The sequence below is a fragment of the Eschrichtius robustus genome, chromosome 17 (genome assembly GCF_028021215.1).
Source record: "Eschrichtius robustus isolate mEscRob2 chromosome 17, mEscRob2.pri, whole genome shotgun sequence".
NCBI classification, from domain to species: Eukaryota; Metazoa; Chordata; class Mammalia; order Artiodactyla; family Eschrichtiidae; genus Eschrichtius; species Eschrichtius robustus.
In genome coordinates this window covers 68018824-68035151 of record NC_090840.1, presented here as the reverse complement: position 1 = coordinate 68035151, position 16328 = coordinate 68018824, and the positions used below count along the sequence as shown (strand labels likewise).

The following is a 16328-nucleotide window of genomic DNA, read 5'->3' as shown; positions in this document are numbered from 1 at the left end:
GCAAGCACACACAGCTCAACTGGTGGGAGCAGAAGTGTAGAGATATACTTAAGGGTAGCTTTTTGGTCCCTGCAGTATGCATCCATAATATATTTTACAGAAGGACTGGAGAGCATTCATTAATCTGGCTTGCCAGTAACGTGAAGGTCAGTTAAGACAGTCTAGTGCCTTTTAAAAACAAATCAAGTGAGGGTTATAGTGAAGGTTGAGGAAAAACTGTGAAGCCTTTGAGACTAAAAATAGAAGCAGAATCCCTTTTGTTGAAGATGGTGAATTGGACATAAGCATTTATTTTCATTATCTCCTGAAATTCCATGAAATGAGAATAAATTTAAAAACAGCATAAAACTACAAGAACCAATATCTGAGAGAAGAGACAATAGCAACTAAACCTTGAAAGCAGGAAAGCAGATGAACAATTGGTAACAGACCTCAGACTCTCAATTATTAAGGAAGATGAGAAAAACAATAGGGAAAGCTTGGAAGCAACAAAATTTATACTATAACCCCTGACAAGAGACTCTGGGACGGCCCTGCAAACAAAATGAAGGTGAAACAGGAAAATAGGTTGAAAGTCTGTCTGAGAAGCAGTTTGGCTCCTGACCCCTTCTTATTCTATTCAGGCAAATGATTGTCCTCTCCCCAGCCCAGAAGACTAGTGGTTATTCTCTGGAGAAAGTAAAACAAAATGCCTCTGGCCTGGGAGATATAAGACAGAGCTTAGGGTTGGAGTTGAATATCACTGCATTAAGTGAATGCTTGTATAGTGAATATTGAGGTCCTTTACCTTTCTTCACCTACATAACTTCCACCATTTTGGAAGCCAGATAGCAGAATTGAGCCTTCTTTTAGAAATATGGTCAGTACTAGGGGAAGGACCAAAGAATTCCAACCTTGGGATTGCCTAATGTCTCAGTGAGATCACCCTAAAATGAAGATCAAAGTCAACAAGCTCCAAACATGCACTCAAATTTTCCAATCAGCTTTCTCATACCCCCTCTTAAATATGAACAGGCAGCCAAACATTATGGGACATCAGGGAAAGTCTCTAGTATGAAAACCATATGACAAAGTAAGCAAACAGAAACAAAGTGACTTGTAGGGAAACAAAGAATATACAGTAAAAAGAAATCACAAAACAAAAGCAAACAACAAACAAATCAGGTCACTAAAATCCTCAGAGAAGAGACTATATTGCATCCATTAAATAAGAACAGGAAATTGTAAGAAAAAAACATTAAATAAGAAAGAGCTCATGGAAACTAAGAAAGCAGAAATATATATTTCAACTAAAAGGTTAGCATATAAAGTTCAGTGAATCTATCAGAAAGTAGAGTAAAAAGTCAAAGAAATGGAAAATAGGAAGAGAGACACACACAAACCAGGAGGAACAACATTCAAACAGGAATATTAGAAGAAAGCACATAAAAAAATGGAGGGAAGGAAATTATCAATAAAATAATTATAAGAACATTTTTCCTGGGAATTCCCTGGCAGTCCAGTGGTTAGGACTCGGCACTTTCACTGCTGGGGGCCAGGGTTCAATCCCTGGTCGGGGAACTAAGATTCTGCAAGCTGTGCAGCACAGCCAAAAATAATAATAATAATAATAATTTTTTTTCCCAATAAAAAGACAAGCTTCCAGGCATGCTAGAATAAAACAGACACACCAAAAATAAAAATAGACCCACCAAGGTGCATCATTATGAAAATTCAGAAGACTAAGAACAACAAGTATATTCTACAAAATACCAGAGAAAACTTAGGTTTCTTATTTAAAAAATGAAAAAGGAGAATGGCACAAGACTTCTAAGGAACCACACTAAAAGCTGGAAAACAATGGGACAATGCCTTCAAAGTTCCACTGGAAAAATATTCTCCAACCTAGAATGCTATATTAAAATGAGACGGTAGAATAAAAACTTTTCTAGGCATAGAGGGTCTCAAAAATTTCCCTCCTATGCACCTTTTCTCAGGATGATTTTAGAGAATGTGCTCCACCAAAATGGGAAAATGAAAAAAAACAGGAAGATTAAAGGATCCCAGGAACCAACAAAGAAAGGCAAACAAAATTTCTATGATGAAAAGAGTCTTAGATCCAAAAGCTATGGAACAAATCTGGAAAGTAAAACCAACCAGTCTATATTAGGCAGGTCATAAAGATCCGGAAGAGATTTCTTACATATACATGACTGACAGGATAGTTAATATGCTTTAATGTACTGAAAGGAGTTTCACAACTAGGGGAAGGCTTTGTGATTGAATTAAAGAAAAAAAAATCATTGCCTCTAGGTAAAACAAAATATTGTAAAGAAAAATAAAATATAGTACATGCCTCAACTGTGAATAGTGATTACATTATCATCATAATTAAAACAATGAACATTAATCTAAAATTAGTATATGATCATTCTGGGAGGACTGAGAAGAAAATGAGAAATGAAGAAGAATATAAAGGAAATGAGAAGAATGTCAGTGTGTAGTAAGGGCAAAGAGTGAAAAAGGATTCATACTTCTCAGTGTGGGAACTTACTGTGAAGCTACAGTAATCAAGACAGGGAGGCACTGGTATAAGGACAGACATACAGATTAATAGAATAGAACTGAGAGTCCAGAAATATGCCCTCACATTTACAGTCAAATGGTTTTCAATGAAGGTTCCAAGACAATTTGATGGAGAAAGAAAAGTCTTTTCACAAATGGTCTTGGAATAACTGGACATCCATACGCAAAAGAATGAAGTTGGACCCTTACCCCCTACCTCCCAATATATAAAAACAATAATTCAAAATGGATCATAGATGTAAATGTAAGAGGTAAAACTTTAAAATTCTTGGAAGAAAACAGACAAAGGCATAGGTCTTCATGACCCTAGATTAGGCAATCATCTATTAAATATGAGACCCAAAGTACAAGCAACAACAACAACAAAAAGAAATAGAAAATTGGATTTCATGAAAATTAAGCATCTTTGTGCTTCAAAGCACATCATCAAGAGAATGAAAAGTCAATCCACTATGGACTTTGGGTGATAAATGTGTCAACGTAGGCTCATCAGTTGTAACAAATGTACCACTCTGATGTGTGATGTTGATAAGGGGGGAGGTTATATGTGTGTGGGGACATGGGCTATATGGAAATTCTCTGTACTTCCCACTCAGTCTTGCTGTGCGCCTAAAACTGCTCTAAAAAAATAAAGTTTATTAATTTTAAAAAAAGTTTCCATATGGCAAGGCTGCTGTTAGGATTAAATGTGAGATGCTGCATGGACAGTGCTTAGATCACTGCCTACAGTATTCTAATTGCTCAATAGTACCAAATAAAATAAAAGTCAACCCATGAAATAAGGGGAAATTTTTGTAAATCACGTATTTTATAAGGGATTTGTATCTAGAATATATAAATAACTCCTACAACTCATAACAAAGAGACAAATAACTCAAAAAGTGGGTAAAGAATCTGAATAGACATTCCTCCATGGAATACACAAATGGCCAATAAGCATGTGGAAAGAGTGGAAAGATTCTTAACATCATCGGCCAATATGGTCACGTAGATCCAGACCACAAAGAGATACCACTTCACATCCCTTGAATGACTATAATCAAAAATACAGACAATAACAGGTGTTGATGAGGATGTACAGAAACTGGAACCCTCGTAAATCGCTGCTGGGAATATAAAATGGTACTGCCACTTTAGAAAACATTTAGGCAATTCTTCAAAAAGTTTAACATATAGTTAATATACAACCCCAAAATCCCATTCCTAGGTTTATATCCAAAATAATTTTAAGCATATGTTCACACAAAAGTATATACACAAGTATTTATAGCAGCATTATTTATAATAGCCCCAAACTGTCAAACACTTCAACTGATGTGTGAATAAATAAAATGTGATATATCCAAATGACTGAAATATTATTCAGCAATAGAAAGGCATGAAGTACTATACTACAACATGGATGAACCTTGAAAACATTATGCTCTCCTTGAAAGACGGCAGTCATTAAAGATGACATACTGTATGATTACACTTAGATGAAGTGTCCAGGCAATCTACACAGACAGATTAGTGTTGCCTTTGGGCTGGGAAGAGGAGCAGGTGATGGGATTGAGGAGTAACTGCTAGTGGGCGTGGGGCTGCTTTTTGGTGAGAAGAAAATGTCCTAAAATTGATTGTGGTGATGGTTGCACACTCGTAATCCAACCTGTGTAATCCAACCTGTGTGCATTATAACTCAATAAAGCCGAGGTTTTAAAATTTATAATTATTTTAGGAATGTAAGGTTCTGCTCACAAAAAAAGTTCTTAGCGTTTTGAGATATATACATAATATATATGTGTGTGTTTATATACAGTATATATATATATATATAGTATGTGTGTGTACATATATATATATACATATATATGCTAAGAAAAAATCTACTGTAACTTTATTACAACAGTTTATTTCACAGATATGAACATACTGTGGGTTAAAGACTATCCCCCCAAAAAACCATGAAGTACAAAAAATTTTTTTGCAATTAGCTAGCAATAGAGACAGTAATCCTGTTCTTAAACATCAGTCTTAGAAAAGGAATTTAAATAAAAGTTATCAGAAAGGAACAACACTGTTACCAGTTGTATTTGAAACTAAGGTTTGCCAAGAGTTCTAGGGACCTTAATTCATTTACCAATTTAGCACCTTGCCAAATCAAGTCACGTGCCTCTTCAATCCATGACACTCTTTCCACATTTATTTTAAATCCTGTCACCCAATGAAGGTACTATAAAGCACTTTAATCACTGAAGCCTGTAATTACAACAATCTTATTTTCCTCAAGAGAAAAACGTTTATTTTAAAGAACTCCCCTAACCATAATGACCATGCAGTCATTTAAAAAACTTTGCTCCAGATTTGGCAGGTGTTAACTGAAGACTTATCAGATAACTTTTATGTAAATACCACAGAGACTAACAGATTTACAATTAGCATGGTTATTCAATTCCCATAGCTCTTCCTAAAGAAATAAGGGAAAATGATTACAACAAAACATTTCTATTTTCATCTGTTATTTTTACACTATCAACTTATAAGAGATTGATTGGCTTGCATGCCCCCTCTCCCACTAAAAAAACATCCATTTTGGATCTACTATATAGGTAAAATGGGAGAAGCAGAAATTGCAAGTGTCCTTTAGTTGTATCAAATTTTACGAATAACATATAAACTAAAATGAAGAGATGTACCACTATTAGTTTCACTAGCAAACAAAATTCTAGTATAATAAAAATCAAGTCATATTTTACATCAGTAAGTTTCTCAGTGGTTCTTAAAAGCCAGTAACACCCTTTCTTTTCTTGCTCTGTTGGTGGGAATGTAAATTAATACAGCCACTATGGAGAACAGTATGGAGGTTCCTTAAAAAACTAAAAATAGAACTACCATACGACCCAGAAAATACCACTACTGGGCATATACCCTGAAAAAACCATAATTCAAAGAGACATGTACCACAATGTTCATTGCAGCACTATTTACAATAGCCAGGACATGGAAGCAACCTAAGTGTCCACCGACAGATGAATGGATAAAGAAGATGTGGCACATATATACAATGGAATATTACTCAGCCATAAAAAGAAACGAAACTGAGTTATTTGTAGTGAGGTGGATGGACCTAGAGTCTGTCATACAGAGTGAAGTAAGTCAGAAAGAGGAAAACAAATACTGTATGCTAACACATATATATGGAATCTAAAAAAAATGGTTCTGATGAACCTAGGGGCAGGACAGGAATAAAGATGCAGATGCAGAGAATGGACTTGAGGACATGGGGAGGGAGAGGGGTAAGCTGGGACAAAGTGAGAGAGTAGCACTGACGTATATACACTACCAAATGTAAAATAGATAGCTAGTGGGAAGCAGCTGCATAGCACAGGGATATCAGCTCGGTGTTTTGTGACCACCTAGAGGGGTGAGATAGGGAGGGTGGGAGGGAGGCGCAAGAGGGAGGGGATACAGGGATATATGTATATGTATAGCTGATTCACTTTGTTATACAGCAGAAACTAACACAACATTGTAAAGCAATTATATACCAATAAAGATGTTAAAAAAATAAAATAAAAAAATAAACAGTTCAACAGTATAAAAACAAAATCATATTAATGTACAGAGGAAATAATATTCCATATTATAAAATGAAAAATATCCCAGGATGATTAGGGGAACAGGATATTCTGGTTAAGTGAATAGTCTAAATTATTGATGAGCATTATATATATTTCTTAAGAAGCGACTGAATAATATACCCAATTATTTTGATAATTATGCCAAAAATTAAACAATAAAATAAAATCTAGTCTTCAATGTAGGCATTTTAGGAAGCTATACACTTTCCAACAGTTACATCACTGTAACTTCTAGACTCAACTTTTGAAATGGTCCTTAGGTCAGCTAGGGAATCACAAGAAAAAAATGTTGATTACTTTACATTAATAAAGCAATTCCAAAAAATGTACTGCCTAGTTTGATTCCCCCACCTTATTATTCAGACTAAGCTTGAACAATTTATCGTAAATTTAAAAATAAATGGTAAACTGCCACTGAGACTCTCTAAGAAAATGCCCTGGGGCTCAATTTTAGAAAGAATCTAACATGGTTTAAAAAATAATAGTATTGTGGAATAGGTGTTGGAAGCCTCCTACTGAGAAGATTCCAAAAATGTAGAAGGATTTATAGATTCCACTATGACTATTTCAACCAATTAAATAACATTAGGATCATAAACTGTATACATTTCCTCTTAGTTGTAACACAGTAAAATACACAATATACGAAAGCTACAGTGAATAGAGAAGTTATTCAGAAGATATTTCAAGATCTTACTCACCATCATGAACAACAGTGATCCTTTATTGTTCCACAGACATAGAAAGTATTTAAGATAGGACAGAATAACAAAAAGCTATTGCAGAGTTTACAAAGTGTTTACCTTCATTACCAATAGTGTCTAACAAGTTTGCAAGATATACTAAACAAGTATATTATCCTCATTTTCTAGCCAAGGAATTAAAGGCCTAAAGCAGTTATTCTTAAACCTTTTTCTGCCTCAAAGCATCTGAAGGACTTTCAGAAACAGTGGCTCTCTAGCCTAGAGTTGAAGAGAGCACGCCTAGTGCAGAGGGTCTCAATACTGGATGCACATTTGAAACACTTGGGTGCTTTTACAAACTACTGATGCCCTGATCCTCCCCAGAGATTTGCATTTAATTGTTTTCAGGTAGGGCCCAGCTTGACTTTTTCTTTTTTGATAACTGCCAAGGTTATTCTAGTGTGAGCTGGTATTAAGAATTACTGAACTAGGGTAGAAACAAAACTCTGCATTTAGGTCTAAGAGCCTTCAGGTGGTTCTTGCCAAAAAAAAAAAAAAAAAAGTTTTAATGAGGTATAATTTACATACACATGTCAGAGTCTAAGTTTGATTAGTTTAAGGAAATTATACAATTGTTTATCCATGATTATAATTCAGGCTTGAAAGCTTCCATTATCTCTTTGTAGTCAATCTCCTTTCCTGCTCACGGCCTCAGGCATCTATTGATCTGCTTTCTGGTCCTTCTGCCTTTTTTAGAAATTTCATATAAGTAAAATTATGTACTAGTCTTTTAAGCCTGACTTTATAAACTTAGTAATATTTAGGTATACTCAAAACTTTTCATGTCTTTTTACTGCTGAGAAGGATTCCATTATATGGACAAAACAAACCATGTTCATCTGTTCACCAGTTGATGGATATGTGCATAGTTTCCAATTCTTAGTTATTATGAATATTGCTTTTATAAACAGCTGCTTGCAAGCATGTGTGAACATATGCTCTCATTTCTCCTGGATAAATACCTAGGAATGGAAGAACTGAGTTGCAGAGTTAAGTGTAAGTTTAATGGCCCGACTGTTTTCCATAGTAGCTGTACTGTTTTACATCCCCACCAACGTGTGAGATTTGCAGTTTCTCCGCATCCTCATCAACGTATGATAGTCACTGTTTTTAATAATATCCATTCTAGACAGTTATTATAGAATCACATTGTGGTTTTAATTTTCATTTCCCAAAAGATTAATGATGTTGAGTATCTTTCATGTGCCTTTTTAGCTCTTCATGTATCTTTAGAGAAATGTGTATTCAAGCCTCTTACCCACTTATTAATTGCAATTTCTCCTTACTACTGAGTTGTAAGAATTTTTTTTATATACCTGTCCATTGTAAGACATATGATTGAAACTATTTTCTCTTAGTAGCCTTTAAAAATTTTTTCTTAACAGAGTTCTTCAAAAAGGAGATTTTTTTTTTAACATCTTTATTGGAGGATAATTGCTTTACAATGGTGTGTTAGTTTCTGCTGTATAACAAAGTGAACCAGCTATACGTATACATATATTCCCATATCCCCTCCCTCTTGCGTCTCCCTCCCACCCTCCCTATCCCACCCCTCTAGGTGGTCACAAAGCACCAAGCTGATCTCCCTGTGCTATGCGGCTGCTTCCCACTAGCTATCTCTTTTACATTTGGTAGTGTATGTATGTCAGTGCAACTCTCTCACTTCATCCCATCTTACACTTCCCCCTCCCCATGTCCTCAAGTCCATTTTCTACGTCTGCGTCGTTACTCCTGTCCTGCCCCTAGGTTCATCGAAACCATTTTTTTCTTTACATTTCAAAATGGAGGTATTTTTAAATTTTGGTGAATTTATAGTTTTTTTTTTTCTTTTTACAGATCATCCTTTTGGTATATATGTTTTTTTTTATAGAGGTTTTGTAGTTTTAGTGCTTACATTTGGGTATATGGCTCATTTTGAGTTAATTTTTATGTAAGATAAAAGTCTAAAAATTACATATTTTATATACATATATATGTAATTTTTGAGTTTTTACATATGGACATCCAATTATTCCAGTACTGTGTTAAAAGGACTATCCTTTTCCCATTGGCATCTTTGTCTCTATTCTGTTCCACTGATATATGTGTATTCTCCAACACCACACTGTCTTGATTACTACGGCTTCATAGCAAGTTGTGAATCAGGCAGTGTAAGTTCTCAAAAGTTGTTCTTCCTTTTCAAAATTGTTTTGGCCATTCTAGATCCTTTGCAATTTCACGTAAATCTAGTATCCATTTGTCAATTTCTATGAAAAGTCCTCCTGAATTTTGTTAGAGATTAGATTGAATCTATAGGTCAGTTTGGAGAGAAGGACCATCTTAATAATACTGAGTTTTCTAATCTATGAACACGGTATGTTTCTCCATTTACTTATATCTTCTTTAACTACTCTCAGTAATGTTTTGTAGTTTTCAGTGTACAGGTCTTGCACTTCTTGTTAGATATAGTCCTCAGTATTTTATTCATTGGTTTCTGGTCTAATTTCCTTCCTTCTACTTCACTTGGATTTAGTCTTCCAGCTTTTTGAGGTTGATGTTTAAATTACTGATTTTAGATCTTTCTTCCATTCTAAGATAAGCATTTAGAATCCTCTTAGTACTGTATTAGCTGCTTTCCATAAATTTGATATGTTTCTATTTTCATTCAGTTAAAACTATTTTTTTAATTTCACCTATGTGCTATTTAGAAGTGTGTTTAAAATTTAGTTTCCAAGTATTTAAAGTAGTTCTCAGGTTTCTGTTGTTGATTTCTAATTTAATTCCACTGTAACTGGAGAACATACTGTGTATTGTATCTATTCTTTTAAATTTATTTAGCCTCGTTTAATGGCCTGACAGATATATGGTCTATCCTGAAGAATGTTCCGTATGTGCTTGAAGAGAACCAGTATGTTGTTGAGTGGTGTGTTTCATAAAAGTTAATACAGTAAAGTTGGCTGATTGTTTTCACTACTGAATTCCTAGCACCTAGAATAATGCCCTGAACACAACGGGCACACAATAAATATAAATATTTGCTGACTGAAAGAATACTTTGACTCTGCCACTGAAATCTCTTTCAAAATCTTTATCTAAGTCCTTTACCTTTTCTCAAAAGAAGTTCTGTCAATGGGATAAATAATTTCCCCTACAGAAAGGGTTATGGGTAAAATAGAACTTAATAATCAACTGTTCAATTTGATTGTTTCTACTTCTGAGATAAAAAAAAAAAAAAGATTGTAAAGTGTCAGCTTAATCAGCCCTTAATGATATAGCCTAATCAACAACTTTGCTTCAAAGATGGTCATGTGATATATGTCTAATTATTATTCAGAAGTTACCAATACTAATCCCCAAATTTTAAGAGGTGATAATTTAAAAAAATCAAATCAAGCCTCATGATAACGTATTTTCTTAAAGTTGCAATGAAAGTCATGAAAAAAAAAACTAAGAGTAAATTCTAAATCAATAAATTATCTTAGAAAAAGTTACAAGAGGAAAAATAAATAAAAAGGTTGTCCAAAATACACTCAAGTTTAGTTAAGAGATGTTACTATTCATGTTAATAAGTCGTAAACCTATGTAATATTGAGAAATGGATATTATCCTGTGATTTCACGTAGTATAGTGAAACTGACTCTACTGCCACCCAGTAAGTCTAGTTCTGATTTTGTTTTAGCATCTGCCAAAATCACCAGGTATACACTTATTCCCTGTGAGCTGAGAAGGGTTAAAGCCACATTTCTTCATGAATTAGTACGGTGCAATAAACTACATTAACTATGTCTCTTCCTCCAGGAAGCCTTCCTGAATTCTTAAGGCTACGTTAGGTCATACACTCTGAAGTATCCTCCACTTCACTCACTTTCACCCTGCTGGCTAAAGAGATTTATAATGATTTTTCAAAGTGCCTTCTTCACTTGACTATAAACTTTACAAAGAAAAGGACCATGACTCTACTTCCTCAAGTGTAAGAACCCAGTCTGACTTCCCTTTATTTCCCACACTTTGCACCATACTCTATATCATGCAATAAATGGTATTTTGATATTGATGTTAATGATTATAACTCTTTAGGGTCTTCCAACTACCATTTACTAAACCATTTTCTAACTTTTCCTCCACTTTACCTTAAATTCAGGTATTTCTAAAGGTCCTATCCTTGGCTCTCTTCTTTAGCCATGTTGTCTATGTGTTTTTTCCCAACCACTCCTGTTTCCACTATCACCTTTATACACCCGCGGTGGACTTTTACATTGGGGGCTTCCCAGTATTCAGACCCTTGTATAGTCACCTCCCTCTTGAATCTGGCCCATTCTTGTGAGTAGCTTTAAATAAGAATACAGCAGAAGTGACACTTGGCCAGTTTTGGGAATAAGCCTTAAAAAGTCCTTGTCACCTCAATTTTTCTACATTTTGCAATCTTGAGTAGCCATGCAAAAAATTCCAGCTAACCTGCTCCAGAGATTACAAGAAAAAAGCATGCGGCAAGGAAAAGGCGTTGAGACTACATAGAGAGAGAAAGACAGCTGTCCCTGCATCCCATCTGAGCCCATCCTCCAAACAATCCACAAGTTCAGCGCAGCCACATATCAGTGACCACTGGTAAGACTGGCAGAAGAACTGCCCAGCTGAACGTAGCTCAAATACAGAAGTAAGAGCAAATAAAGTGTTTGTTCTTTTAAGCCACTTAATTTTAGGGTGATTTGTTGTAAAATAGATAAACAAAAGAGCTGGTAAACTAAAAATCTAAATCTCCTTCCCTGACCACTCTCTAGAGATATACATCTAAACTTCAAACAATAACTTTAAATTTCCTCATAGATATTATCTACATTTCAAATTCAACACTTGCTAAAATGGATTTTAGTATCTCACCTATTTCCTATAAAGTACCGTGTAAGCCGCTGATTTTAAAATTGTATTCCTCAGAATTCTAAGGTTCTGGAGTATTTCTAGAGATTACAATCTGGGTAGATATGTTTCAATTCCAGTCCTTAGTCCCATCATATCATGGGTCACAAAAACTAAGTATAAGCTCAGAATTAAACTAAACGAATTATTGTCCAATTAAAACAGAAAACACTGAAACAAAGTACGAAGGAACACACTTTAGCTATGTGACTTTGGACAAGTAACTAACATTTTGCCCTGCAATTACTTAATGAAGTATTAGAGTTTGGATTTAAATAATCTGATTTTATAATAGAAATTAATGACATCTTGAATGTAATAGATTATTAGAGAGGCAACACAGGGCAGGGGTTAAGAGCAGAGTGCCTGGGTTCAAATCCTTGGAGATGTTAGAGCTGTGAATTGGCAGAATCTTGGTTCACATCCTGTTTCTGCCAGTTAATAGCTCTGTAACTTCTCCAAGTCCCAATTTCCTCATCTGTTAAATGTTTATAAGGTTATTATAAAAATTAAATGAATCAAGATTTCTAAAGTATCCAGAATACTGCATAGCATATAAAAAGCTGTTAAATAAATTCTATAGAAAATTGTAATCACAAGTTTGTTTTTTTAATATACCATATAATAAATTCATCTATTTCCATAAATTTTATTCCTGAAATGACTCTACGAAACCCATGTTTAATATAATTAACTATCTAATTAACCAAAATTTCTGCCTTTAGAACACTGATATTTTATGAATGAATAACGTTGTATATACTTTCTGTTGCAGTAGGTTGTTAGGTAGAAAAAACATCTTAAAATGATATGGGTCCTCTTAATCAGTAGTAATAAATAATATATTTTCTCATAAAGAAATGTTATCTCCATTTCAAAGTTGATAAATACATTATTTATGTTGCACCATTAAAACTTAAAAATTTACTACTTACCACTGATTGTCTTAGGCTTTCTAGCTATGTATTCCTTCCATTTTCTTGAACTGAGCTGGCTGGGAGGAGGAATAAGTATGCTACTAATGGTACATGGCAATACAAAAAGAGCACCAACCTGGATAAAACAGAACATATTTTTAGTGACTGCACAATGAAATCAACTCTAAAATAGCGTCATCTGACAATTTTCCACTCATATTTCACCTACATAACACGTATTTAGTCACATTCTTTCCCAAGAATTCCACTATAAAAACTAAAAAAAAAGAAAAGAAAACAAGAACACTGCCCTACCTCCACCAAAAAAAAAAGCCAGAAAACAGAAAGGATTCAAAGTTACAGGTATCCCTTTTCCTTCCACTGAGTCATATATCTCTGAAAACCTTATTCACAATGTTTAAGTTTAGGTTGTGGGTATAATTTCTTCGTATATCTGCAAATCAATGAGAGGTCACAAATTCTATCCTCAAAAGATTTTGTCATACCAAGCCATAATTTTATAAACTTTTGACTGGATGGATTATTGGTCTGGTTTCAAAATTAGAAACTAAAGGCAATTTCAAAACTTTTGTTGCTAGATATCAGAGATTTAATGCTAATAGGTAAAAAATTCAGAGAAACCATGAATCATATGCCAGAAAACACACAGCAGCTTCTAACTGATTTATGAGCAAATTCAACTTATTCATCTTTATATTCCCAGGGCTGGGCACACTGATGTTTATTAAATATTTGTCCCCCAAAACCCACCATAATATATTTAGGTAAATTCTCAGTTTGATTAAGCACTGAATAAAACAAACTGCAACCTTGAAAGCTGTATTTTGCCTGTTATTTTAGAAATGTAAGCTACAAAATCAGCACATCCCAATAAATACATTTTTTGTTTTTTGTTTTTTTACTTTTGGGGAAATTTAGGCAAGGCATTTTCTATTGATCTCAAATCTAATGCAAAATCACTTTTAACTGTCCTATGTAGATAGAAGGGTTACATGAGATATGTGACACAAAGTTAATTAATACTTTTAGTTACTATTCATTTTTACTTACGTATTCTTAACTAACATATGAAAATAAGTCTATCAGAAGTAAAATAAGGAAGGTAAAATTAAATATGCTTATTTTTCTTTATTATTATAGCCATAACCTTTTTATTTTAAGTCAAATGTATTTTACATAGTCAAGCATTAGACATTAAAAATAAAAATATTTAGGAATGGAAAATAATCATTAACTATAGAAGATACATATTTAATTTCCTAAACACTAAGTCCTAGTTCTTCCTTCTTGCATAAGTAAGACTTCTTAGACCAAAATGCATAACAAAACTGTCTGGCCCAAAGGGTGACAAAGCTGTAATGTGAGTATGCCAGATCAGGGCCCAATTATAGCTTAACAATTATAAAGCTGTTACAATTATAGTTACAGCTTAACAATGTAAAGATGCTAAATGCAGTTCAATGCATAATTTATAGCCTGACATAAATGTGTCCTGACCCATCAGCAAAGGAAGTGACCACATTTCTGAGACAGCCTATTTTTGATTAAGCATTTGCTACAAATATGAAAATAAACTTTTCTAAATCCCATAAGCTATAATTCCCTACAAAATAAATTTGTCAATAGTTTACACTACATTCACAACAAACTTGGATTCTGATAACTTGTTCTCACTCATACACTAATCATTAGATATACTTTGAGAGACTTGAGGATGATCCTTTTATGTTAACATTCTATTCCAAAATTTAACAGCCAAATAACATTTCAAACCCAAGTTTCAAAACTTTGATTCAATCTTTTCAGTAGGCAAACCCCCACACAAGCAGGCACTATGGCAATCATGTTTTTAGCCTTATAAATTCTCCTCTTTAATAAAAATATTCCCTGTCCATATGATTAATAGATATCATGATTCCCTAACAACCCTATCTTGCCTTTTTCTAATCTAATAAAATAAGTTTTCCTCTAAAAGGCTTTTATTTTTATTCTGAGGCTAATCAAACATCTTTTTTAAGCTCAAAAGTTGACTTAGGATCACATAAAGCACTAGAATTTAAGCACTTTGACAGTTTCCCAAGGAGGGACCTTGTCCACTTTATTCTCTCCAGTACCTGCAACAAGCAACTGGCAGGCAGTCCAAAAAAAAAAAGAAAAGAAAAGTTGAATAAATAAATGAAAACCATGTTCTAAAGCACTGGGATTATTTCAAGGAATGATCATGCAATTCAATTTTTTTTTCAAAAAATGTAAAAGACTAACTATGACACAGTGTAAAAGGACAGTGAACTGCTTCACATTTATAGATTTAGCCAAATTACATAATGTATGTTTCTAAAAATTATCCCTTTGCTGAATTAAAGTAGGAACATATATTTAAAGTTCCATTTATTTGTCCCTGACTGATAAAGTGTAGTCCAATACTTCAAAGCCATTGTCCAAGAAGCAATAAAAATGACAATCTAATACAACAAATTTAAAATAAAACAATTGAAAATACTATATTAATAGATATCAATAGTTTAGCTTTCTTCTAGGATTAGAGTTGCCTATCTTCAATATCTAGATAGATTAAGAATTATTTTATACCCAAGTTAAATTATAGGTATATGTCTGATTTTGACTTGAAACATTACCTATAAAACTAATTCCTAAAAATTTCATCATAACTTCAAAATATCGAGAGGATATCTAGTGCTTTATAAATTTCAGGAGAATGTTTCACTTAAGTGTGTCTATCATTTGGGCCACATAAACTTCAAAAACAAGAATTAGAGAGCAACCATCATTTATATCATACTGTACAGTTTATAAAATATATTCCCATTTGGTTTCATTACAACTTTTTGAAATAGGCAAAACAGGAATTATTATTTCCAGTTCACAATTTAAAAAGCTATAAACCAGTGAGTGGCAGAGCTAGGACTTAAATCAAAGTTTTCTAAAGTACATGTTCTTTCACTTGAGACTTTCTACTATATCATATTCCCTCCCCCCTTATTTGATAATATAGGTGAGATGATTAATGATAAATGACATTCTCATTTCTTGGATAGGGTTACATAGTGAACTATTTAGCTACTTGGGTTAAAATATGAACAGAGTTGTTTGTTTGTTTGTTTTTATTCTTAGTGTTTTTTCTTTTTCTGTCTTTTTTTTTTTTTAAACTATACCACTTCACAAGACTTCTGTGTGCAAATTTCTGTAGAGATGTACGATCTTATTAACCTGTTTAAAGTACTCTCTCCACCCTACTACCCTATCTCAGCCTGCTTATTTTCTTCATAGCTCTTATTTTCTATTTTTCCTATCAAAATGTAAGTTCCATGAGGGCAGAGTCTTCATCTGTACAATCCATCATTGGAGCCCTAATATTTAATACAATGCATAAAGTAGAACTAATGTTGAATAAACAAAAAAAGAAATTTTAAATTTCAAAATGTAGCACATTGGGTTCTTTAGAGGTGAAAAAACAGGCTAACATTATCTTCAGACTGTTCCTTTAAAGGCCATTTCATCAAATAAATACTTTGATGCACTGTTTAAAAACTATTAATTTCATGGAAGAA

At 33.6% G+C, this 16328-nt stretch overlaps 1 protein-coding gene across 5 annotated transcripts in view; it reads right to left on the bottom strand.

Moving 5' to 3' along the window:
• MTBP (MDM2 binding protein) overlaps positions 1-16328 on the bottom strand; it is an 80914-nt gene that overhangs the window by 49963 nt on the left and 14623 nt on the right. For all 5 annotated transcript variants that reach the window (XM_068525836.1, XM_068525834.1, XM_068525837.1 and 2 more), the window contains exon 11: positions 12757-12874. In XM_068525836.1, the coding sequence (XP_068381937.1) occupies positions 12757-12874 (118 nt within the window). The remainder of the gene's footprint in view (positions 1-12756; positions 12875-16328) is intronic.